Genomic DNA, 27366 nt, shown 5'->3' with positions numbered 1-27366 from the left:
AGCATCAAAGCAGGCTTGCATCTAACAGGCCGGGCAGCCTTTACTAAAATGGGTAAATACCTGTGGAAGTGCGACTGATGTGATCCTGTCATTGATGCTGAAATCCTATTTTTGCTTCAGACACAGACAACAGATACAAAAATGGAAACTGTCAGCAAGCTGTTACAGGCTTGGATGGATGAGGCCAATTGTTTAGGTCACTGGGCAGCAGTGGACTCTGTTCTGAGGGAAACCTACCCATTGGCCTTTCAGGGATTCACCTGGCAGCTGGATGCAAGTTTATCTTGTCACCTTGAAGTCAAGCAAATAAATAGGGTGGTTGAATGAACCCTAACAGGTCAGCTTGCTTACCTGAAGGACAATAAATAGAGTGTAACAACAGGCATAGATAGCTTAAGGGGCTGAAGGTGACACTGCAAAGAGAAAAAAAACCTGTGTCTTGCTCTGTATAAAAATTGCTTCTTCAGAGACATCCCTTTCTGTGCTACTTACCATCATTGAGTGATAAGCTGTGGCTTTGGAGTTGTGGTCTGAGAAGCAGTGGAAAATTGGACAAACAGGTAAGTCATCAGGTGAAAGTCTGGGAGAATAAAACTCCATCCCATCACCTCATCACCCTCACCGTCCCCCCAGGACACACGTTTTATGAGTAAACAGAGATAAATGTCTAGGGGGGAAGTTAGGTTTTTTTATACATTTATGTTGCTGCATTCTCTGGAATTAACAATGTTGGTGTGAAGGTGCATCTGTGTTGCTCTTCTGATGGATCAAAAGTGACAAGAATGTAGCCTGAGTTTACAGCTTTTCTTTTCCAGAAAAAAAATTACACCACTTGTTGAAAGAGATTGGGAGAAAATGTGCGGTTTTGTCTGTGGAAAGCCTTTACTTAGTAAAGAAATCCTGCCAAGAAAATAAATCTCCCTGCTGGGTGCCAGCTTGCAGGAGAGGCAGAAAAGCAGCATGTAATGAAACCGTGGCATGCAGCATTGCTGCTGCAGCAGATGTGGAACAGTGCAGCATGCTGAGGAAGACCGAGATGGAAGGTATTGGCTTAAAATAGAGATTTTTTACGATGGGCTTGAAATGGCAAATGGCTGAGACCAAAATAAAAATAATGTATCAGACCTTACATGGAGCTTGAGGCTTAATTAAAAAATATCATCTTTGTCAGCCATCGAGGGAGGCTTTTAAGAGGACTTTCAACACATTAAGCAAGGACCAAATCCTTGCAGTTTTGGAAATGACTTGCAAGAAATTGATCTTGTAAGACAGGGAAGTTTAAGTTGTCCTTATCTTAGGCTTCTGTAAACAGTCTTTCAAGGAGATAGTTCTTCAGTATGGACTACTAGTGGTCAAGAAGCACTGGGGGTAGAACACTTGACTGCTAATTGGCTAGGGAAGACCCCAGCCATAATTTGTTTGGAAATAATGCCCCTCCCCTGCCCCCAACAACAACAAAAACAAAATAGAAAAGCACTGATGATTGCTAGAAGCATCTAGAGTGGTCTTCTGTGCATTCTGTGTGAATAACTGGATGAATGTATGTTAGTGCTTATGGGTTATGTCGTGTCTAACTCTGGAGAAAATAATTAATTTGCCTGATTGCAAATAACTGTAAGTTATAGGTGGACCTGCAGGGCAGTATGCCTTCTTCCTGAGAAGACCTCACTTCTCTGACTTTGTGTTATAATTCACTGACTTTCAGGAGTTTAATTTTGTATAGGAATCCTAAACCAAAATAGATGTAAAAATAGTACCCTGACAAAAGCTTTTCATTGTAAGAGAGACTGAATGAGAAGGTGAGGTCTGCTACCTTGTACACATGAGTATCTCTTTATTCTTCCATTCCTTGTGGTGGCCTTACTTCATGTGGTCTGGTGGTACCCTATTCAGCTATATTTTCAAGGAGCAGTAAGTGACTATGATTAAATTGACATGCAGTTTAGGTGCAGGACCTTTAAACATATTTTGACGTTCACCAGCAGTCCAGCTCTGTTATCATGATAAGTATGTTACTGCAGCTGTTAGAAATTAATCAACCTGCTTTTACCTTTTCTGAGTTTGATAAGAGAGATGAAGTGTTAGAAGCACAATTTTAGCTCAAAGAAGGTCAGACATGGGGGCAGTTGGACTGGATTGTGACTATCTTTATAATAATTTATATTTTATTATATTTTAAAATGTATTTTTTAGATATTCTTATATTCTGTATATTTATATTTATAATCCATATAATAGAATCATCCTACATTTGTCCTACATTTTTTATGTGTTTGGTCACAGTGTTCTGTGCTCTGACCTTCCCTTTCCCCACACTACTGTCCTGCCTTTCAGTGTTTTGTTTTCTACCCTTATAAAGTCTAAACTCCTTCCATTTCCAGGGGATCCAGAAACACAGCCTGTATCTACTTTTTAATTTATTTATTTTTTTAACTCCAGGTGCCATAGCTGAAGCGAAACAGAAAAGCAGATCCCTCAGTTGAATTTTAAATATTAATTCACTTTCTAAATTTTAAATGGAAGGATGATGACATAAAGGACTTCAGCATGAAGAAACCCAAGTGTTAGCCCTAGGAGCTGTTTACAGGAGGTGAATCACACTGGAGGCACTTGCTTAGGTGTGAAGTTTGGGGTGTGAAGTGAAACTAGGAAAACTTCAGTATGTCACTTTTCTTTGGTAGTACCTTGCCTCCTTAATACCCTGTTAGCAAAGCCAAGTTCATACCTGGCTAGAACTGCCACTTTAGTAAAGGCAACAATAGAAGCAAAGTTAAATCTTGGAGAGAAACAAGTCTATACACACTTGAATTAATTCCAAAATTGAGATAAAAATGGGAAGCTCAAACATAGTTACTGTACTTGAGAAGCCAAACTCAAGGATTTCACATGACACCCTGATGCCTTGTTGCTGTGTGAGCAGTCAGTGAGAGCAATATCTGTTGCTGAAGGCAGAAATGAAAACTAACAAGTAACACTGGTCTGTAGCAGAGGAGTCAGGACTCTGCAGAAAGCAATTTTATTTATTATTATTATTTTTTTTACCTTGGCCCCTTCATTGTTAAGTGGGTAAGTCTCCTTGGCAAAAGCCACTAGAAAATTTATGCATGGCGTATGAATTTGTTTTGCTACAGGCAAAATTTCATGGCATATGAATTCATTTTGCTGTCAGGTCTGGCTGAGCCAAATCAAACCTGCTGTTACCTCAGTGAGTAACTATCAACTATGAGCTTCAGGATTGTGAGTAAACCAGGGTTTTTCCTCCTGCTTCAGCATTGGATGACTGGGTCCGCAGGGGCTGTTCACCAACTGAAATAACCATCCAAATCCTCTGAGTGGCTGCCTCTGTGCTCAGAAACATATTTTTTTTTTGTTGTTTGTTGGTTTTTGGTTTTGTTTTTGTGGGTTTTTTTTTTTGTTTGTTTGTTTGTTTTTTGTTTTTTTTTTGTGGTTTTTTTTTTTGTTTGTTTGTTTGTTTTTTGTTTTTTTTTTGTGGTTTTTTTTTTTGTTTGTTTGTTTGTTTTTTTCAAGGAGATTACATTTAACTGAAAAAAATTAAAACCAGTGAAATGAAAAAGATATGAAGGCCACAGATCCTTTAATTTTGTATTCCAGGTCACTAAGATGCTCAGATCCCCTATGGGTCATGGTGGCACTAGGGTCCACTCGGTCCAGATTGGTCAAGCCACATCTTCCAGATGGAGTGAACAAAAGCTCAGTGGTGGGAAAATGATGAGAGACAGTGGTGACAGTGCAGTGTGTCTCCTTTGGTCATTTTTCCTGGTAGCGTAACAATTTCCTCTTGGAGTGGAATGAGCATGGGTTTGAGTGAGCTTTTGCTTTGTATTTTTTTGAGCCAAAATGTGCAACAGGCAGAATTTATTAGTCATCTTCCTAATTTAATCCAGACAGGCCTAATTTCCCTACTCACCATTTTTGGTCCATTAGCTTCCCCCTCTATTGTCTTGTGTTTACTGCACAAGCTTTATAAGCATGCTCAACTCTCATTAGTGCTGAGTTATTAAGTTTTGTTAACTTTGGTAAGCGCTGGAAGAGCCTATATAGTCACAGCACCTAAGAGAGAGACACAGCACCAAAGAGCTAAAGTCTAGCACCATGTGTACTCATGCAGGATAGTGTAGTAAGGAATTGTACAAGTTTTCTCTTTGCAGGTGGAACAGTCTTAGGGCTGGGCTACTGCTTTTTGAAGATGAGTAAGGTAGCAGAGTGACTGGTTTTGCACTAGCAAGGATTTTAGCTAAAACATTCATCCCATGAAGATGCTGCAATGAACTGATATTCATCCAAAAAAATACTAAGAATATTCTGGTCCACATCTAGTTGAAGCAGTAAAAGTTTTTTTTCAGAAACTCACAGGCACATGAGACATTTTTATTTACATGGGTATGAACATACTTCTATATTCCTGACATTTTTCTATTTCTGCATGTTGAATTCCTATTCATAGGTTCAGCTGCGTGTGTCTATTTTTTCTGTTTTAACAAAAGGCCATTATTACTTTAGCTCATCAAAAGATTTTAGTGCACTTAGAAATATGAGCATTAAAAAAGGATTAACAACAGATTACAGTATCTGAGTATGTTTTCCTATCTATTACTCATGGAAGCTACTAGACTAGAAAATTCAGTTTATTATCAATTACACTAGCTGTAACTTCTAGTAATAAATAAAACTGTTGCTAACATTTAAAAATGACTTTTTAATTTGAAAAGATATTATTTGCCTTCTTGGTGCTGTAAGCTCTCCCTCATCAAAAACCAGCCAACTCTGAAACTCACAAGATGGAGACACTGGAGACTTTCAAGACCTGTCTGGATGCCTTTCAGAGTGATCTGCCCTAGTTTTTGGTCCCACTCTGGCAGAGGGGTTGGACTTGATGATCTTTGGAGGTCTCCTCCAACCCCTAATATTCTGTGATTCTGTGAGGAAATACCACCAACGTCCTGTATTACTTAGCCTGAGTAGCCCTTCATATGAATAAAGATGCAACATACAGTTCACAGTTTAATTAGTTTATTTTTAAAAATCCTGTCAGAAATAAAGCTGTGCCTTACAAAATATATTAAACAATCTATGGATACTTCCAAGGAACAGAACTTCCATTCTGTTCAGATGCAAACCAGCACAAACCTTTAACACTGACTCCAGAATAATATTCTGCATCTATCACCAGTATGTTTGATGTGAAAGTGTTTCTAAACATGAAGAGAGGCCAACCTGATTTTTTTTATTAGCAGGTTTAATCCCTTGATAGCAAACATGACCAGGCATATAATGAGACCACTCAAAAAACAAGTCTATACATCTCACATTATCTGAGCTCCCACTATACATTACATGCCAACATTTTAAGTAAAATATTTTTCCCTGCCCTGCAGGAGAAGACATTCAGAAGCAGAAAGAAAACAGATTTGCAATACATTAGAATTCAAAATTTGTATCATAGCAGCTTTGAAAATACACAAAATAAGAGTGGCTGACTTAAAACATGTTCAAGACAAGAAATGTGGAAGAAAAAAGAAATTAAGCCACTTCTAAACCATCTTGAGACCCAGTAATGCTGCAAAACATCAATAATTACAGAACTTAAGAACCCCATTCCTGAAGAAATTAAGACAGGAAACTGGTTCAATTCCCATATTTCTTCCTATTTGTTTTAGAAACAGCTCCTGATGCTGCATACACCTTTCTGCTTCCATTTAAGTAGTTCTAGCAATTATGCCTCAATCCACCATGGTAAAACAATGTCTCAAAAGAAATGAGATTTGGAGAAAGAGGAAAAGAAGCTGTTTCACTGAAAATATATTTTCATATAGAAACTTAATCTGGTTTTGCTAACCTTACAAAAATTTGAATAAAAGCTAATAGTCATGAAGACTATATGAGAGGGTAACAATGGAGACTTGCATTAGTTGAAGTTCTTATTTGTAAAGAAAGCTCAAGAACAAGTAGATGAATAAACATTTCATTGACATTTATAATGTTTTGTGATTGAAAGATTTAAGCAATAGTTTGCAAAAGAGCTCTGAAAGTCTCTCACATAAAGCTCTGGTATTACAGTAATTTGGCATCACTCTTGAGTTCTACTTGGTAATACTAAAATACAAAAAAACCCAGAATAGCTGCAGTAAATAAAACATTCGTATTACTGTGGTCAATACAGCATTATACACACAGTAGCCTCCGATTCCCTATTGGCTTGTGCTATTGTACAATGTTAAACTGAAATCACTTAAACTCCTGAACCTGACACCAAACAGTTTTCTCCCAAGGCAGAAGTCTATCAGGTCTAGCAGATAAGGCTCAAAACAAAAATTTGGTTCATAATGTCAACCTTCAAAAGGAAAAAAGTATGAATGCATTTAGTGGGCCTGAGTATAAACTATTAGAACACAGACTAAGGAGATTTTTGTTAATATCACTAGGGGAGAAGGGATTTGCGGTGGGAAGATTACAAATGACAAGTCTTTCTCCCCCCAAAAAAACCCCAAAACAAACCAAACAAACAAACAAGATAGGAAAAAGGAAGGAGAATGGTAATCTTAGACCATCATGGAAAAATGTGGATAACTAACATAGTGTTAAAATGGAGAACTACTGTACAGTGCCTTCTGTATATAGCGGGTCTGGGCACTGTCATATATGTCAAAAGCTCTTAAGAGTGGTTTCACTGCTAGGAATGCTCTAACTGAAGACACTCCAGAAAAAAAATCAGCCAATAGGATGAAGCTCTTCAGTACAAAAACTTCTTAATGGGCTTAAAAAGAGATTTAAAACATGGTCCTGTTCCTATTTTGAGTTATATGTGCTCACCTGTCCTTTAAACATACAGAATACACTAAGTAAGCTGCTGACTGACTGCATTTACCATTAACCAGGTATTTCAGGTTTCAGTAGTGTCAATACTCCATTGAACACAATCCTTCTTTGACAAATAGGATATATCTGTAAAATAAATTTTCCCCATCTGGATATGATAAACAATGTGGTCAGTTGGTTTCTGGTACTTTTAATCTCACACATGCAGGCAGAGTATTCTCCTAAACCAATATCTAGTCTTTCATTAGCCTTAGATATATTAAGCATATACACTTTCCTCACTGATGATCCCCATAGGATTACTTTGATGAGGCTAAATAGTTGCAATACTCTTCAGTATCTTTTAAGCTGCAGTGTCTTAAGTCTTTAGATTGTTTCAGTAGTTTGGAGAAATAATATATATATGCTTATGTATGGCTTAGTTCTTTCTTTGGTATCAGACTGTGTACTTAGATTACTGGGTGAGCTAAACTTTCTTCCCTCCTTTTAAAGACAAGATTCAGAACTTTATCAGCACCACAATAAATTAAAACTTTTAGCAGCACTCAGCTCTGACTTGTCAAAACTAACATTTATATGGCATACAGAAAACAGTAATACAGGCAACATTAGGAAGCTCATGAATTCTTGACATAATAAATCTAGCATTTGGTAAATGAGTCACTAGGGAAGGCAGATTCTTTTTCCTAAAAACAAAGAGGATTGCAATTCTTTCTCACACTGTCTAATTAATAGGCTTTTCTTCCTCTCCAAAGTATTGAGGCTGTCCCAGCTCCTATTGTCTAATGGGACAGTAAATACCCATGACAGCTGGATGTTGATACAGACAGCTTTCCACTGAGAATTCATAGGAGACAATACAGGTCATACTAGAACAAGAGAGCACTCAAACAGATGCAGGTCACAAGTTCAACTTGGGTAGAAGTTCAGGTATCAACAATAGTAAAACAAATTCTGCATCACTCTATCTAGTTAGTACATACCTTTGCTCAGGTACCCACTTGACAACCTGAAAAAAGTCCAGTACTAGGAGGAGATTTCACCAGCACAAAGGTATCATTTTATCCTTCAAATGTTATACTTTAATCTCTTTGGTGATTGTGACTGACATTCTGGGCCCAGAGCACAAACAAAAAGATTTATCAAAACCAAGGGGGCAGTTTCAGACCACACGAAAAATATTTCTTCGGTGATCTCAGCTGAGACTCATGTAACCTTCTCCACAACACTATCACATCTTTCAGACTAATATCAACTCTACATTGACAGGAACTTCCTGAAATTAACTCTGCAGGGTGGAAGGGTCAAAGCATATCTCAATTTCAGGTCTTCAGGTGATATAATCAAAGTCTTAACCCAACTTCAGATTTTAAGAGAAGCACAACCAATTAAAAATTCTAGATAAGGCAATATAGAAACTGCCTCAACTTTCCCAAGCTCTATGGAAAACAAGCAATCCCCGCATCTTTATTAATTTAGCTATTTCCCTCCCACAGTATCTATTCCAAGGCACTGAGGTGAAAAGATTTATGGGTCTTTTCTGGTATGATTTAAGTTTTACTGAACTGAGATGTACAGGTGCTTCAATACTATTTTCCTGTAAGCAGTTAAATTTCAATGGACAAAACTTCATTTAGTTTGCTTGCTACAGAAGTAGCTTATTAATTTAAGAGAACAATACTAAATATTTAACGCATGACCTCATACAGGAAAGAACAACAAAAAGCAACAACAAAAGTCTATTTAGGTGAAGATCAACTGCGTTGGCAACTATGATCTTTCACACATGCAGTCTATATGGATGATCACGCATGCTTGTAATCTGTGGTGGAGGAACATGACTGGTGGCTCCATTCCTCTGTTTAAGACTTATAAGCTACAGAGCTCCATCAGTACTACGAGCTTGAAATCCTTCTCTGCGGAGACTGTTTAAATCTAGACGTGTTAGAACTTCACAGCGCACCAGAAGGGTATCATCCTTTATGAAGGTTCTTTGTTTCAAGGTTTGTAGATGCATGAAAGTCACATAACCAAAACCTTTTGGATTGCGGTGAATTGTTGGTCTCTGGAAGGCTAGTAACTCTGGCTTGGCTTCCATTACTTCTTCATGATTCTGCCTTTCTGGGCCTTCTGATTGATCCAAAATAGATAGTCGTATAGTGCCTTGGAAAGGCCAAGGCAGATGGCTGTCATACTCTCCTTGCATAGTGTGGACAAAGAGAGAGATAAAATTAGCACAACGCTGAGCATTTGGTAATTGGATATGCAGACGCAAACACAACTTGTAGCCAGGTTTTCCAGTATAGAAGCCAGGACTATGCATCACAACAGGTCTCTCTTCTTCCTGGGCTTTCTGAAGTTCACTGAAGTTCTCAATCTTCCAGATATAAATACCATTACATTGTTGTGCCTCCATTTCAGTAATCTTTCCCTCCAAATTTCGGATAGTACGTTTAAGTTCTGCCATGTGAGTGTTCTGAGTTTCCATTTTCGCAATGAGTTCTCTGATTTGGTGATCTTGTCTTACAAGACGACCTTCCAACTGCTGAATGGTTTCTTTGAAGTTTTCAACTTCAGGATTACAGTCATATGCAGCATGTGACACATGTGAGAAAAGGGCAGGCTCAAAGGATAGGCCATTAATGAAGGGTACAGGATTTGTAGCAGTAACACTGATATTCTGAAAACTCTGAGCCATCATTCTCATGTGAACCTGAGTGAACTCCTGCATGTGTCGTGCAAGTTCATTCCTCTGCATCTAGAATTTAAGACATGTGGCATTAGGAACACTTCAACCATTATCTGTGACCACATCTTAAATGTGGCTGTGAAGAAAAACAAACAACTAGTTGCCTCTGTTACGTGAGAAAAACTGGACAAAGTACCACTTGACCAACTGAGGACTACAAATTTAAGATCACTGTTATGACAAAAAAAAAAAAAAAGTTCAAATGCTAATGGGCAAATATTGTTTAACTCATAACAGTGACATGGTGACAATTAGTGTTGTATACCCTTCATTGATTTGCTAAAATGCTCCAAAGTACCAAATATAAAGGTGCATGAAAACCGATGGGGAAATGATGAGGAAAAAGATCCATTTTTACAAAGAAGTATTAAACAAATAAAAATAAGAGTAACCAGATTAAATAGTTTTAGAATACAATTTAAAGCACTGTCAGGTTTTCTTCACTGAACCTCATGGGCCGTAACTGTACTTAGTCAAAACTTTGGAAAAAAGGCTAGAAGCCACTTTACTGGCAAGAAAACTGAGAAAACATTAATGGCTTAATAAAAGCAAGTTAATCAAGCAAATGAGACACTAATTTTTTTAAATTTGAAAAGGACTTTTGAGAGGCATTTGATCAACATATAGTGTTTTAGAATTAAAATACCTGAAAATGACAAACTCACAAACCACTGGGGATTTGGGCTGGTGAATGAGAATAGAATAGGAAAACACACTTAAAAAAACCCCAAACCAATCAAAACAAAACTAAACAGAAGGTCTGCAACTCATGATTCTGATGAAAGGCTTACCTTTTCGGGACACCCAAAGGCACTATAAAAACATGGCACTGGGACAGTAGGACAATCATTGTCATAATGGTTAGGCATCTAAAATAATAAGATTTGCAATTAATTTTTCCATCAATAGTATTATTTTATAACATCCTAAAAGAATAAGGTGGGATGGACACTAAATAGGTGCCAGATCAGTTTATTCCTATATAATTTCTGAAACAAGAATGTAAGTTTTGAAGAAAAAATGTTAGCTGATGATAAAGATCCTGTATCCTCCTTGTAGGTACTTTATAATTCCTTTTTTCTTACATTAGGCATCGGAGAGCATACAGGTTTTCTTGCTAGCCAAATGCCTTTCGCTTCTAGCCTATCCTCAAGCTAGATCACAGTCCATTTCTTTCCCGTCTGAAGCACAACTTGCATATACTTGTGTGTCTCATCATTATCCTCTTCCTCAAAAAGCTCCAATTACTTCCATTTTTCTTACTGTCTGTGTTTTCGAGACCCAATTATCTCACTGCTCTGGATCCTCCCTATCCACTTCCACTCCAAAGCTAGATAGCTTCAGCTGAGGCCTTATGAGCCCTAAACAGAGTAAAGGATAATTCTGGATTTCACAGGCAAAATACCTGTTTATATAACCCAGCACATTTGACTTGTTTAAAAATCATGATGACATAAAACACAAGGTTAACAGAGGTCAGCTATGAATTCTAAACCATTACCTAGTTTAGCATTCTCTGCTCCCTATTTTTGCAGGTTTTTTTATTTGTCTAACAATACATTTTTGCCTTTGTCATTACTGAACTCAATCTTTTCAGAGTATTTCTCCAATTTGACAAGATCATTCTTTATTTTAACCCAGATCATTAACGCAGTTGCTATTCCATTCAAACAGGGATAGCCTGCAAATCAAATAGTATTTATCATTTTCCTGTCAATGAAGTAAGCTATTATTGAATAGGAGAAATAATAATAGCTATTAAAATACCAATGGACAAGCAGAATACCAATTAGCATCTACAGTTTGATACTAAAGGACAGCTACTTTCCAACCGTGGCTTTCCAATTACTGGTACTTTCCCTCTCTGCCCAAATTAAAGGCTTGTCTTCTGATGTCAGCCATAACCACTAGCAGCTTCTCTGTATTCTTCAACCTACATTCAAGATCAAAACCACACAGTATGGCCCCTGTCAAGAAGCAGTATAGCTAAACAGTGTGATTTGTAGCCAAAAATCCTACAGAGGTTTACCAGACTGCAATTACAAGCTGGATCAGCATTTAAAGGAGTATTACACCTCACTTGATGCAACATTTTCAGACAGAAAGGGAGCGATTTATTAGAGAGTAGACAAACTATTTATTTAAGATTAATTTCAGATTAAAGCAGCAATATAAACACAAAACATCTGGGCCAGATTAAACACAGAGAAAGGTAGTCTCTTACCTGCTCTCTGATAAGCACTGTGTTGCAGTATTCACAAAATACATTGGCAAGTGGGCAGGTTTGGTCATGAAGCTTTGTTACCAAACAGAAAATCAGAGGAAATAAAGTATAAAGTTACACAATTTAAAAGAATGTTCATCATGTCTCATCAGACATTACATTTTAGTTTACATTCAGCTGTATGCAACTGTGAAACTAAGACAATCCCCTTACCCTGAACAGTACGTTTTCTATAATTACTGTTTTTTACCTGGGTTCATACAAGAAATTCCTACAGTTGCAGAAACATTTTTTTCCTAAAGCTCTTACGCTCCAAGGAGTCTGAATTTATCCAGAAGTTTTGTGAAATTAGTGTTCAGTTGTAAGGGTATATTAAAGGTTTTTTTTGTATTGTTAGACTATATGAGGTATTTTTGTTTCCCAGTTCACAATATAATATCATAAAATTGACAGCCCTTGAGATTAAACAAATACATATACAGATATGAAAAAACATGTATGTATCCAGATAAAGAAAAGGATGCTCAAAAAAGAAAGTACTATCCTCAGTATCACCCAAATAAAAACTGCAGAGCTAGGAGGAAAATTCAGAAGAGATCTTGGTCTTGTGTTTAGCAGATATCCAAAAAAGAGTGCATCTCCTGACACATCCTTTCTGGCAAACATAAAAACTGTGGATGTAGGATATTGCTTTTGTCGCAGATACCGGCCTTTCCAATGGCAAGGCCAAGAATCAATGGTTCCTCTTCTCCCCATCTCTCACCTGATCTAGACTAGTGTCCTGTTCTAGACTAGTGTCCTGAGTTGGCAGCTTCTCACCTAAGCAACACAAATAGCTCTTCTAGACCAAAACTTTTTTTATTTTTTTTTTAAATTAAGGTTGCATTTAAAAACAAATCCATGTGAATGAAAGTTGAAAAACTGAAACTCCTGATAAGTACCTCTTTATCTTCATAGGCCATAGATGTGGCACAGTTTGGACAACAGACTTGACGCCTCGAACATTCCTGTGTCATGTGCTCTTTCAGACGGTTCTTCTGGAAGGCTCCTTGACACTGTGGACATTCCATGGTGGAAAAATCACACTGCAACTGGTGGTCCTGAACAAGGACAGAAGAGGGATTTGATACTACAAACAGGTACTATAGTCTCATCTATTTTTGAGATCACACACAGTACAAGAGGAACAAATTGCTATTTTTCTTTCATGCAAGCAAATCCTTATACACTTATGCTGACTTTATCAATGGCCTATTGTCCCATTACTAAGATCAGGACTTCATGCATTCAGAGCTTTAAGAATGCTTTCAAGTAGAAATTTAGCTTTATGTTATCCTTTATCCTTTTTATTTTCCAAAACAATTATTTCAACTAATATATCTAGCTGCTTTGAGGGAATACTACACCAACTGTAGGGAACTTATGTGAAGTACAGATACAGCTGATCAAAACACAAACAACAATGAAAAGTATTTCATCCACTAAAATGTTCACTTGAGAATCACCTAATTACAATGAAACACTCATTAAAAAAAAAAATAATAAAAAAAATCTAGCTATAATCTTGAATGAACAATGCACTGAATCAGCATAAAAAGGTATTAGGCATCAACATCTATGTTAAGTTATTGTGAATATTTACTTGTCCATGAAAACCAGATTCCATATTTTCAAAACTAATTCTCACCTCTAAATGTCTCAGCTCCATCTTCATACTGCAGCCCTTGTTGGGACACTTAACCATTAATGAAAGGATTTCTCGTTTGGCAAAATTGTCAGGGAAAAGTTGATTTTCAAGAAGAATTTCGTTGTCTACTGGACATTTGTGACCTGCATCTCTACAATGCATAAAAAAAAAAAAAAAAAAAGGAAAAATTATTACAAATTGCCTTTGCCCTTAATTTAAAATATTTTTACACTAGCAAGACATTAGTGACCAAATTATAACGTATTGAGAAAGCCTTTGGAAACAATGGCATTTATGTGGCAATCACCATAAAGAATGCAAATTACATCACAGAAATTGACAATACACAAGTTTCACTTGAGGTGGCATGACTGGGATCACAGCACTTTTCTAACTCAATAGGTTTTATTTGGACAAATGCCATGAAAGTTAGTTTGGAAATAAACTGGAGGAGATGTAAACAAATGAAGAACTTACATTCCCCTTTTTATAAGTACTCACATAGCTCAAACATTCAAGGATATTTCACACACTATTTCAAAACAATTCCTTAAAGCTTCTTGGACCTTATCTCCTTTCTTTTTCACTTTATAAACAGCCAAGGTCATCACAGATGAGAGAAAAACCAAAACAGTCTTTTTCTTTCCAGATTCACTTCATCTATTTGGCATTACTTTTCATATAGATCATTTCTCCATTTTTGTTGTACAATCGTTTGATCAGTTGTCATTCATCAATTTATTTATACAGCAGACTGAAAAAACTCCAAACACAAAAATGACTAATAACTATAAAAATGGCACTGGATTTGGAACTGTGCATTGTATCTCAAGTCAGATGATTTCTGAAAGCAATAGGGCAATGTATCTATTAAGAATTAAGTAACAGACTTAAGAAGGCAGAGCGATAAAAGCTAGATCTGAAGTACTAACGGAAACTGCAATAAAATGGAAAAATACATGTGGCAGAAAAATGTCAGAGTAGTTGTGGTGCAAAAATCAAAGGCCAGATCATTGTCAATGCTTGCAAGCGTGAGGGGAAGTAGAACCTAGTGGGCTGTGGGGACCACAGGCTGGGCAGAGAATGAATTAAGAGCCACTCTGAGGACTTTGGGTTGCTGATTGATGAGAAGCTCAACATGAGCCAGCAATGTGCTTCCAGCCCAGAAAGCCAACTGTATGCTGGGATGCATCGAAAGAAGTGTGGCCAGCAGGTCAAGAAAAGTGATTCTTCCTCTGCTCTGCTCTTGTGAGACTCCACTTGGAGTACTGTGTTCAGTTTTGAAGTCCTCAACACAAGAAGGACAGCAAGCTGTTGGAGCGAGCCCAGAGGAGGATCACAAAGATGATCAGAAGGTTGGAGCACTTCTATGGAGGCAAGCTGAGAGTGTTGGCGTGGTTCAGCAGAGAGAAGGCTCTGGGGAGACCTTACAGAGACCATCCAGTACCTGAAGGGGCCAATAGAAAAGCTGGGGAGAGACTTTATAAGTGCATGTAGTGACAGGATAAGGGGGAATGGTTTCAACCTGAAAGAGGGTAGATTTAGATTAGACATTCGGAAGAAATGCTTAACTGAGAGGGTGGTAAGACACTGGAAGATGTTGCCCAGAGGAGTTCTGGATGCCTCCTTCCTGGAAGTGTTCAAAGCCAGGCTGCACGGGGCTTTGAGCAATCTGATCTAGTGGAATGTGTCCCTGCCCATGACAGGGAGATTGCAACAATTATGTTCAAGGTCTCTTTCAACACAAACTATTCTATGATTCTATGACCAGGGGGGAATTGCTGTTCTTTATTCAAATAGGAAATAATTGCTCAGCAGCTCCTTCATCAGTTAGACTGCTAAAGAAAGTGAGGGTAAAGTTAAGACTTCAGAAAGACATAATGAACTACCTTTCCTAAGTTTTGCTTACAAGAGGTAGCTTGCCACAAGTTATCCTGCCAAACGTGGAAAAAAAGAAAATACCTGTCTTGCTTCATAGCTGCCTGAGCTATGATCAACATGCTGATCTTTGCAAGAATCTGGAAATGCTCCCTCAGTTTGCAGACAACCTACAGGAAATCACTTCTCACAGGTATAATTTGTTTACAAATACTCTTTTTAGTGAAGTATAATGATAGTTCAGTAGGTCTCCTGGTAAGACAGCAGCCTTATTTCTACACAGAGAAGTTAATCATGTGGATTAACAGCCAACAACAGAATAAGTTTAAATAATGATTACCAGATCCCCAGTTTAAATAACTAAAGTAAGAAAGAATGGCAATTTTCCAATAATTCTAGTAACAAAAGAGAAGTAACTTATTGTACTATAAAATACTATAAAAAATACTATAAAATACTAAAAAGTACTATAAAAGCAATTTTCCAATAATTCTAGTAACAAAAGAGCAGTAACTTATTGTACTATATTAAACAGGCTTCAAACACCATTTACAAGTACTAGGATTGTGTTTAAAGATGCTCAGATCCATCTACAGAAAAATATACTGCTATATGTTTCCTGTCATAGAACTGAGTATATGCTCATTGGTTTTATTTTACATTACAGTGGGGGCTTTTGTATGCTATAATTATTTTTAACATTGCGCTGTGCCACCCCCAGCAGTACTTGTGAAACAATAATATCTGCTAAAAAGTACAATTAATATTCCTGTAATTTTTCTTGAAATTAAAATACAGGTATGAAAAGCAAAGCCAGAATAATTTTGTTTGAAGAAAAAGCCCGCTCCATGACTTTCGGCAACTGAGCAGTTTAGCCTAAAGGCTAAAGTGGTTGGCACACACTTTAACTGCAGCCATGCCAGCTGATTGATGATTTGCTAGCACCCAAAGCCTTCCATGCTTCCCCTTGTCAGCTCGTAACTGCTTTTATGCTGAACACAAGTTCTGATATTTGATGAGCTCTGTACAAGCCCTAAGCTAGCTTTGAGCTAAGACCCAGAAGAAGAAAGACTGGAGTAAAATTTAATGATCTACTGCATCTGAACTTCAATTTTCTAACATTTCTAGACATTTTTCAAATATTTGTAAACTATGATTTGCAGTTACTTAGATAAGCTCCTTCACTACCATGATTTATAGCACAGCAAGCATGTCAGACAGCTTTATTTAAAAAAGCTGCCAAGACTTCAGGGGAGGCACACATTTACTATGATCAAATCCATCTGGTCTAATCATGTCCCTCACATTGAAAGATTCAAGACTTCAGTCTTTAAAAGCTTTATAAAAATCTTTCTGGGTGCAGCCAGAAATTCTTCAACATGTACAACTACAATTGTTTGTGTAAGTGACAGCAACGAATTACTTAAAAACTAGTTGTCCATCTTTTATAATTAAAATCCTTAATCTCCATGTTCGCTTGAGTTAGAGTAGGAAAATAAGTAATAAACAGTAGCAATTTTTTCTCCCAATCAAGTAAAGGCCTTGACAATCATTTAATGAAAAAAAACAAACCACAGTCCTCGGAGAACGTAAAAATCACTTTCCATTTTCATGAGTCCTGTAGAAGAGTCTCAATGACATCAGTATTGTACTATTGACACTACACACTCCAAATCAATACCTTGATTCATGTATCCCCATTAGAATGTAATTCAACCCTTCTATGATTCAGAGGGGCCCTGACCATTAGAGTTGTTTGCTTTGCTTTCACAAGCATTCACTCAAACTGCACTCCAAAGACAGGTTTCAGTGGAGTATGAGGAAAAACACTATTAGTGAAACACCTGAAATATCACAGTGATGTTGTATAGTCTCCAAGATGCAAAATGCTGGCCACACGTACTTAGTATTTACTGAAACAGTCAACTCTATCTGTAGAAATGAAGTACAATAGGGAAAGGGTGTAAAAGAAGCAAAAGCTTCTGATCATTGAAACTGTTAGCAGACCTAAAACTCTGAGCAAAGCAAATGCTTTCTTAATTTAAAAAGATAAACCATGCCTAGGGTTTCAGAAGGAAGTTTCTTTACCTGCTATGAGATACCGTGTTCTGAGCATGTAGTTCCTCACTCAATGCTATGGTAAATTCTTACCAATGACTGTAACTGTGCAGCTCATCAGATCACCTTAGCTGTTAAGGATCTGAAAGACTAGAAATGAGATACCCATTTTTGCTAATTTTAAGTTTAGTTATTCCCCCTCCTCCAAGTTCTCAACCCAGGAATTCTGTTGTCTTTGAAAAGACCAGTGAGTAGACACTTCTAAGTCTCAATATACTTAAGTAATAATTTATCTTCAGGATTTATAGACTTCATACTCCCACAAAAAAGTATTTTTTTCTTTCTTCCAGAAATAACCAAATTAAACCATAAAAACTATTATTGCCAACAAATGAAGCAAGCTCAGAGAAAGCAAGTAATGAACTGCTAAATTTAGAGGCCTTTATCAGTACAACTGTCTAGTTCAATGCTTACAAGTTTACATAAAATTATGCACACAAATCTCTTGAAATGTGCAAAGGAAAGGCCAAAAATTTAAGCCAAATGCTTGTGCCTAAGGAACTCAATCCATATACGCCAAAGCTTACATGTTCAGGTTTGGGGTATTTTGCCTTCTTCCATGTACCAGGCTGACATGAATATCATTGAGTGATGCAACTGCGCAAGGCCTGTTGTACTTTTCTTGCAGAAGTAGGAATTTAGTGAACAAAGAAAGGCACTAAGGGAGCAGGGTGATCTCATGGTATAGTTAGTGTAGAACTAAGTAACTCTCTGCAGAATCTACAGGTGAGTCACTTTTCATGCATGAACACTGGTGGTGTTCTGCATTTTCTGGATAATGAATTTGCATCCTTTCCTCAGAAATATTGATGAGACTAATGATAACAAAAACTGTGCTTTAAACACACACAAATTTTGTGTGCTTTCTGGAGAGGAAAATAGCTGGCCCTTTTGCCATCATAAAAAAATAAATAAAAAGAACTTTTAAGTTTGTCTCCTTGTACTTCAGCATTTATCTCCTTGATCTAAAAAGGACGCAACAAAGAAACACAGTAGCATCAGATACAACTGTGACAGAAGCTATAGAGATGGCCACAAACAGACACACACACACAATACTGTATTCAGAGAACATCATTGCTGGCATGCTATTCATTCAGTAAGCTACAAGATGGACTATGGAAAAAAAGAAATGGAATAGAACTATGGATACTTTGTATGGAAAACCAAGCAAGAAAGCTCTGTGCATTTTGCATGCTAAAAATAAATGCTTGAGAAAGCCAACATTGTGCAGTAACACTGGAGACATTTTGATGATCTTTACACAAAGCTGTGCAAAGCAAGGCTGGAAATTAACCAAGTCAATACATGGTTCACACAGAATTAAATATTTAGATTCCTAACAAAGTACTGTGACATTTGAGCTAAGTGAGCAATTGATACGAAAAAAATCTGACTTACACTGAGAAGGAAAAACCCTACAGCATAAAAAGCACTCTACTGGTGTGCCTTCTGCCCTTCCTTAGTCTTTCAATCACTCATCTTTATGACCCTAGCCTGTTCTTGCTTTCATATCTCATTCCCACTCTCCAATATGCCAGGCTAGTTTCCCCTCTCAAGTATTTGTTCTGAACTATACCCTCATTACATTCTCTCTTCCAACTGAACAAGGAAGCAGGTGATTTCAAGTGAAGATCTGAAAGTATGAATTGCCCTATCTGCACCAAGAAACCAGGCTGTCTCTAGATGCCTGTGGTTATCAAGAACAACAGTCACAGAGAAAAGAGAAGTTTTATAATCCTGACCTGAAAATGGAATTTATTTAGAGGATTTCGGTACTTTTCTAAAATTATTTTTTAATGTTTACTCAGTCAAGTTTTTTTAGATTCATAACCTGGGTAAATTTGCATATATAGCAAAATATGTAAAGTTTGTGCAACCTACAAACTCGTGACATTTTAGCCAGACATGGTGTTTATTAGAAAACATCTTTAATTATAAATATCCATAGTTCCATAAATTAATTATAAATTCCCTGAGTTTTCACTGGTGATGCACCTTAAACAGTGCCATTCAGTTTACATTGCTCTTTTAAAATGCTCCACTTTGGTACGTGTATTTCTTATTATAAACAACTCCCATAATTTTTCCTTTACCTTATTGATTTGACAATGCAGCCTTTGCAGAAACGGTGTCCACATGGTGTCTGCACTGCTTCTCGAAGAGCCATCAAACAGATTGGACATTCATATTTACTTTCCAAGGGCGGATCAAACTCCACATCATATCCTTGTGTTTCTTCTGTGAAAGAACTTGGAGCGTTTCCAGTCCCACTGCTAATACTTACACTGTCTTCTTTCGCTCCAACAGCGCAGGCACTGGCCATGGCTGCACAGCAGCCACTTTCCACGTCTCGGGATCCACAACTGTTATCACTATGTAGCAAGCTCATAGTAGCTAATCAAGTGCTACACAGAAATGCTCTGCAAGACGACAAAAAAGGTTTGTTAAATTAAAATATTCCAATACTTTCCAATCAATAATAAATTTTACTTCTAATGAGAAACACTGAAGAGTGGTACAGATTCAGTTCTACTCAAAATGACTGTTTCTGGTTTGTCCCAGTTTCTGGTACCTTTTTTACTTACCTTGTAATATACAGGAAAAAGCATTGCATCCTGTCAGCTCAGTTCAAACACAAACCCTTCTGTAGTCTTTCATGTGACAACCTAATTTCTGTAAAAATTGGAATACTCTTTGCTATGTTTACTGAAAATGCCTCGCTACCCCTTCAGTATAATTTATTTCTAGATCATTCAAATCTCATTTGCATGGAAAATGCTGTACAAAATGAAGTTTTATTGGATGGATAGAGCTCAATTCTGTATTTTCCTTGCAGTGAATAAATGTTATTTAACATTTTCTGCATAAAGCAATTCACAATACAGATTTCAAATCAGTTTAGGTGCATGTCCCAATGTCCCCAAATAAAATACAAGTACAAATGCAAGCAGATGCTGTGCTGCAAATGAAATTCAAGTACACAGCACTGCTGCTAACATTTTAAAGTTGCCAAGATGACTTTAAACTGAGTAGGAAACTACACACGAGACAAAGCCAGTATTTTCACAGCTCAAGAGCTGTCCACAACTACCAGTGCTCAGAGTTCTTGCTCACCTTTCCGCTTTCCCAGTGTAGCTGGCATGGAGGACAAGGGACATGACTGTAAGAACAGGAGGTAAAAGTCACATTTCCCTGAAGAGCAGTGAATGATATAATAAAATCAGTTTTTAAAATACTGCTCACAAAGCAGGTTCAACTCACAGGTATGAAATAAAACAATGCTGGTATCCCCAAACATATTGCCAATGTTTCTATGCTGAATGAGGGAGCTTTGAAGAAAGGCCTGAACAACATACTCTAGAAATCCAAGAAATTATCCTCTACCTCAATTTTTTAATGGTTACAACCGTCTTCTTAGAATCCTACTGTGGTTAGTTTTCTATAAACCTTTTTCTTTGAAACATAGAGGTGCAAGGTGCAAGGCAGTATGAGTAGTCTGAGGGTTACATATCAAGGTGTGCAAAACAAGCCCAGTAAGCCCAGATTTGATCTTTTGCACAGCAGTATAGGCAAAGGTCTATGGAAATGTTCACCTACTGCATTCACTGTAACACCATTATAGCATTTCAAGCATACTAGAAATGGAAATCCAAGGATTAAACAAGACCTGAACTGTAAGGATCTGCATCACTAGTGCAGACTGGGGACAGTGAGGGGTGCAAAATGAATATGGCTAGCTTGACCAAAAGCTCACAAAACTGAACTTTTTCCTGCCTTTAACCAAATTTGAACATCACAGGAAATTTTAACAAAATGTTCAGCCGGGAAAAGAGAAGGCTCTCAGAGACTTTAGAGCAGCCTTCAACTACCTAAAGGGGGCCTACAGGAAAGCTGGGGAGCAACTTTTTACAAGGGCATGTAGTGACAGGACAAGGGGTAATGGCTTTAAACTGGAAAAGGGTAGATTTAGATTAGCTAATAGGAAGAAATTGTTGACTGTGAGGGTGCTAACACACTGGAACAGGATGCCCAGGGAAGGTTTGGGTGCCCCCTCCCTTGAAGCATTCAAGGCCAGGCTGGATGGGGCTTTGAGCAACCTTGTCTGGTGGAAAGTGACCCTGAAGATTACATCAACAGAAACACTAATCACAAAAAGTTTCAACTATTTACCAGAAATATGTATTGAACAACATTTGAACAATGCAACATTACAGCAATGCACTTTAGGCCACCTACAATGTAAACAATTAGCAATACTGCACTCTTAGCAATATGCTAAGAGTGTGATGAGCTACTTTATTTTCCGGTTATCTAGGGGGAAAAAAAAAAAAAAGGCAGATCTACTAAACAGTTACAGTTAGAATTGAAACAGAACTTTTATTCTGTTGTGTAAATACATGAATTTCCATTTTTTGAGGTATGCAGAGGTATGAGAAGTAAATGAACAGTGCCATTCCTGATGTTTCCAAAGTACTGTTAAGGTACAGAGTCTCAAAGCACAGTTTGACAGTTGGGAGTTGAACTGATCTGCAATGTTCACTTTATGCAGAGATAACTCTATAGAAGAGCTGTCTGGAACTGCATATAAGGAGTGATATTTACTTGTATTCCTATTCTCACAACAGGCTATAATCCAACAGGCTTTATAATCAAGGCTCCTAAACACAACAGCAATACAAACTGAACACTACGTAAATTCGGAGCAGTTGTTTCAGGCACAGTCCAACAACAATCAAGTGAATCCCATGTAACTGAGCAGTTTTCCCCAGCAGCTTGAAATGGAAGCAAAAGAATCAATATTTAGAAAAATGTTCCGTGACATAAAGATTTTTAAGACTACCATCAGTAGGTCTCTTTTCTGTGGACAAAAAACCTAACTTGCTTTTGTTGTGAAACTGTGGCTATTTAACAGCCACTGCAGAAGATGTTTAGTCCACAGATCATATTTCATGAAAAATCAGAGGAACTACATTGGGCCAATGGATGGGAATTTTGGTATACAGGATATCAGAATCCACAGGCCAGCCTAGGACTGAAAAAAATCACATTATTCTAAGCCACAAGGGTATATTTATTGAGATTAAGAAACAGAAGAGGAACATGCATCCCTTTAGCAATGTCACAAAGGAATTCAGGAAGTTGCAAGGAGGAAAATATACATAACTTTACCCAAATTCAGCTGTCACATAAATTACAAAGAAATGCACCACTCTTCCCTTGGCTTGCTCCTAGGAAAAAAAACCGAAAACATACAATTTGAAATCTTGTTCTTCTAAGGAAGAAAACAGGATCTGACTCAGTATAATCTCAATAATGGAATCCTTTGTAAATTTAAGTCCTGTGCAAGTGGTGTTCTCTTTGCCTACCTAAATTGTTTCTACAGACATAGCAGGTATGTACACTCAGTTTAAAGAAATAAAAATCCTGCACTAGAGTAATTTCAAATGAGTAAGTCACTGCAACCAGCCAACATCCCAGTTTCACACAAAAATCCCCATATGTAGTTATATACTCCACTCTCACATGGAGCTTCTTGTCTGCATATAACCAAAGAGTAAATTAAAAAAAGTGCAAGTATAAATGTCTCCTCTTTTTAAATAGGGAAATTTAGGCCCAAAGAGACAACCTAAACCAGGTGATTAAAAGCCAGAATTTTGCTTATGTTTTATACAAGACAGGATTCCTCCTAGCACTCTGCTCTATTTCATCTTACTGTGAGGAAAATCCTCCCTCTTCCACATATATTTACAGGTTTGAAATAAGACACAAGTTTCCAAATGAAAATGCGGTCCGCTGTTAGACCATTAACCAAGGCCTGATTACTCCATCATAATTCAGAACAATTCCTCTACAAGTTGTAAACACTGTAGCAGAAATTAGTTCTGTTTCTTGTGGCATTTATTTTACCCACCAAGAGTAGGAATAGACTCAATCTTTCTGAACAGAGCAGTGCTATAGCAAAACCAATTAGAGAAGAGTATACTTGAATACATTCCCCTGATGAAGGTGGAGCAGAGCAATCTGTGAGCCTACTGTAGTAGTTTTGCATGTTCCTCCACTAGGGAATGTAAAACAAATTCAGGATAAAAGAGAATGGATTTTAAACCCCAAGCTACTATATACTAAAAAATTCACGTCAAATTTCCACCCTTAATTTTTTTATTACAAAATAGATTAGCAATGAAGTAAAACCTAACAAACATTTGCCCAAAACCACGTATTTTTTTCTTCCTATTTATAATAGTTGTTATTCTTCCTCTATGCTGAGAAAATTTGAGTCAAACACAACAATATGTACATATTAATTTATAATACCTTGTCTACACCATATCCTTTAGAATTTGCCAATTTTTTTTTACATTGGTATTTAAATACATTAAACAGCATGGTAGCCTGTTCTATGACCCCATTTGTTTGGATAACATGCAGCCTTCAGGTCAAGGAACAACTGAAAGTGAAGTGGATCACTACATTCTTGGTTTTGCTAGTGTCACAGGCAGAGAAAGCCTTAAATCTAAGTTTGGTAATGCACTTGAAATGCCCTTTTCTAGAGCTAAGAAGTCCAATCAAACTTGCTAAATAGATAGATTGACTTTCAGTTTGCGCACACAAGCTACCCAAAGTTCTTTGGCCAGCAAAGGTTGATTTCTCTCTCCAAGACAGCAGCTGTTATTGTTTGATAACAAAAAGGAAGGTGCTTTCTAGGCCAAATGGTACTGGACAGAATTTGTTTGATCATTAATTGTGCTGCAGAAATCTGAAATGCCCAAGGATCAAACCTTCATGTCCCTGAACAGATAGTTAAGAGTATGGAGTCTCCATGCTACTCTTCCAACTTTTAGATAAACCAGAATTAAACCTTTCTTCAGTAAGTAACCTGTGCTATGCTGCCACTCACACTGTTGCATTACAAAGTGACTAGGTTGTTGTGAGATTACAGTTAGACCAGAAGTGTAAACTCCTGCAATAATAATAATAATAATGAACCTATTGACAAAAACAATTTCAAAAGAGAATTAAAAAACACCCGTATATTAAATTATAGCATGCAACAAAACTCAGCAGTGTGATTTGCAAAGTTGTACAGTATAAAGGAGCTTATGTAGGACTTTTACAGATTTTCATGCTCCGAAGAGCCAAAGAATGTATTTGGAAATTTTTCTACATCAAAAAATATTACTGGTACCAGTAGATATTTTCAGATTGCATGGAAAATTACATTATAATTAGAGTAATAGGGAGGAAATAAAAGTAGGCATCATATCCTTTTTACACTGAAATAAGACATGATACCTTTGAGCATTTTGCAAAGGTGAAGAAACACGGTACAGAGAGTTTATCGGTTACCATGAAAAATAATTTTTTTCATATTAATCAGTGAGTGTTGAATACAATTAATTTCCATGTGCCCTTTCTTAGAAAATTCCCACCGAGTAACCATATAAATAAGAAAATCAATACAGAAGAGTATTTCAAAACCCTTTTCTTACTTGAAATACATAAGAAACCTGCTTGCAGCCTGGCCAGCACACAGCCAGCAGGCGAAATGCCTTCAACATCACATGGACACAAAAACTAGCCAAAATCTTTCTCCTGTGCCTCACTGAGAACAGTATCATACATCTAGATTTCTGGGTCATGAGACTGACAGACCAGTGGAGTGACTTCATATAATTTGTTTATGAAGCAATACTTGCAACACTTATTCCCAGGCATATTATTCAGTGGTCTACTGACAACGGATAAGCGCTGTGTGTTTGCATTATAAGGTTTGTAACTATCATCATTGTGGCCTCATCCAGGCAGAACATACAACATTATGCAAGTTCCTTTTAATTAGTATCTATAAAACACTTTCACTTCAAAGCTATAAAATGGCTAGACAAGCCAAAGCAATAGAAGATTTAGGCACAATACATAACTGCAAAAAAAAATGATTCTGGCTCCCTGAAAAAGCCTGCAAGTATGTTGTGAATATTTTCTTGAAATTCCAACTGTTTTTTCTAATAGCAGAAATTGTTAAGACTTCCCAGCTTTAACATGTGAACCTAAAGACTCAAAATAAGACCTCTTGGAGGCAAATACAAGCAAACAACAGAACTAAAGCTCATTAATAAGCACTACCACAGTTCCTGCTGGTGGAGCATGACAGCCTTTGGGGGTTTCTGAAGCTTTAAAGGTGATTTCTCTCTGCTTGGAGAGAATGCTGTCAGGCCTCCATCACATTTATTTTTGTACTTAAGTATTACTTAGGAGACTAGATGGTGGCATATTCCCAGTTATGTTCATATTGTATCCTACTTAAGTGAACAGAATGTTAATTTTAGTGAGCAGTGGAAGTACACTGTACTGTACTTAACACCAAAATATTTTATGCGTTTTTCCATAATCAAAAAAACAATCCAAACCAAAAATTCCCCAAACCTTTCTTCAACTTAGTAACTTACAGAAACATTTCACTGAAAATTGTTCAGATTAACAAATACAAGGCAGGTATTCCTAGTGAGAAGAGCAATACTTTAATTCTTTACTTTGGCGGACCCTGCTTTCTTTGGCCTCTGCTTTCCCCTTGCACACTGAGAACACCAAAATATGTATTGTGCCTTTCTATAGCCCTCCTCAGATCTGCTGAGAATTTAAGATGCTGCCATACTGGGGACAAAGTAAACATCAGGACAGAAAGTACTTCAAAGAGAGGCAGGGGGAAGTTTGGCAATGAACAAACATCACTTCTGCAAGGCATAGTCTCCAAGCTAGATTTAATTAACATCTAGGTCAACAAGCATTAAGTTTGTATCTGACATTAATAAAACAATTTGAGACCCTAGGGGAAAAAAAAAAAGGTTAATTAAGTACACATTCCAAAATAACTAAACCATTTCTCCTTTTCACTTTACCTTAAGCTTACTTTTATTTTCTTTTTCACACACTTTATACCCAGAATCTTGTTCAATTAGTTTTCACGTCTGGATCTAAAGCTTCTTCTATATTTGTTTAGCTAATTTATGCTACTGAGATACAAAAGTTACTCTTCTTGACACAGTAAACTCAAGAAAGTTCAACAAGTGAAGAAAAAGCATGTTCACCGAAGTTGTATCAGCATAATTATCTACTGTATGCATTGTGTTTTAAAATATATTAGCACATTATTTTTTTATATAGAAAGCAGTACTGCAATGATGCAACACTACAAAACTCAAAAAGCCATTTTTATCTTGATGTGTCCTCATTCAACAGGGCCTGACTGAGTTCCACAAATCTTTAACTGCTGGGAAAAGCTCAAGGAAATGTGGAACATGCAGAAGAACTATGCCCATAATAATACCTGCCAACTAAATCATCCACGTGCTTTTATCAGGTTACTTTTGTGACCTTTTTTCCTTCACCTTTTTTTCAGATTATATACTCTAGGCTGTACAGGAACAACTACATTCGGACTACAGTGAAAAGCCAGCAGTGGCTGATGCTCCTACAGATGTCCTGCGACGCAGCCTGGGCAGTTGAGAGGCGAGATCAAGCCATTCCAGCCAGGTTCCCTCCCTCCCCGCCTGCGTTATCCGAAGCCCCTGCCGCTGACGGCCACGGCTGGGATGGCAGCTGCTGAGCTCACCGCGACAGCTTCATTTCGGAGAAGCACAGGCTGCCTTACCTCAGCCCCAGTAACCACCCTCTTCTCACGAACGCCTTGCTCACCGCTGAGTCCCCAGTGACCCACAGAGGTGGACGCCGAGCCCTGCGGAAGAGGCCGGAGCTCCAAGGGCCGCGGCCCGCCCGGGTTTGGCAGGAGGGCGCCTTCCCCCGGCGGCGAGAGCCGCGCTCCGCTCCCGAGCCGGCCAACCCGGCCCAGCTGGGAAAACGCTCCGCGCCCAG

The 27366-nt window shown here is 37.6% G+C and overlaps 1 protein-coding gene across 1 annotated transcript; it reads right to left on the bottom strand.

The window, feature by feature from the left end:
* Nucleotides 1-8582: 8582 nt before the first annotated feature.
* Nucleotides 8583-19885, bottom strand: TRAF6 (TNF receptor-associated factor 6, E3 ubiquitin protein ligase). Its single transcript, XM_009997268.1, has 6 exons — nucleotides 19590-19885; nucleotides 13498-13648; nucleotides 12752-12910; nucleotides 11811-11882; nucleotides 10378-10455; nucleotides 8583-9595 (listed from the first exon to the last, which is right to left on the bottom strand). Exons 1-6 carry the CDS (start codon nucleotides 19883-19885, stop codon nucleotides 8714-8716), a joined length of 1638 nt encoding a protein of 545 aa, XP_009995570.1. The 3' UTR covers nucleotides 8583-8713.
* Nucleotides 19886-27366: the final 7481 nt, after the last annotated feature.

Source organism: Chaetura pelagica, unplaced genomic scaffold (assembly GCF_000747805.2).
Source record: "Chaetura pelagica isolate M959 unplaced genomic scaffold, ChaPel_1.0 scaffold134, whole genome shotgun sequence".
Taxonomy (NCBI): Eukaryota; Metazoa; Chordata; class Aves; order Apodiformes; family Apodidae; genus Chaetura; species Chaetura pelagica.
Note: the sequence above shows the minus strand (reverse complement) of the source record. Positions and strands in the feature narration are given on the sequence as shown.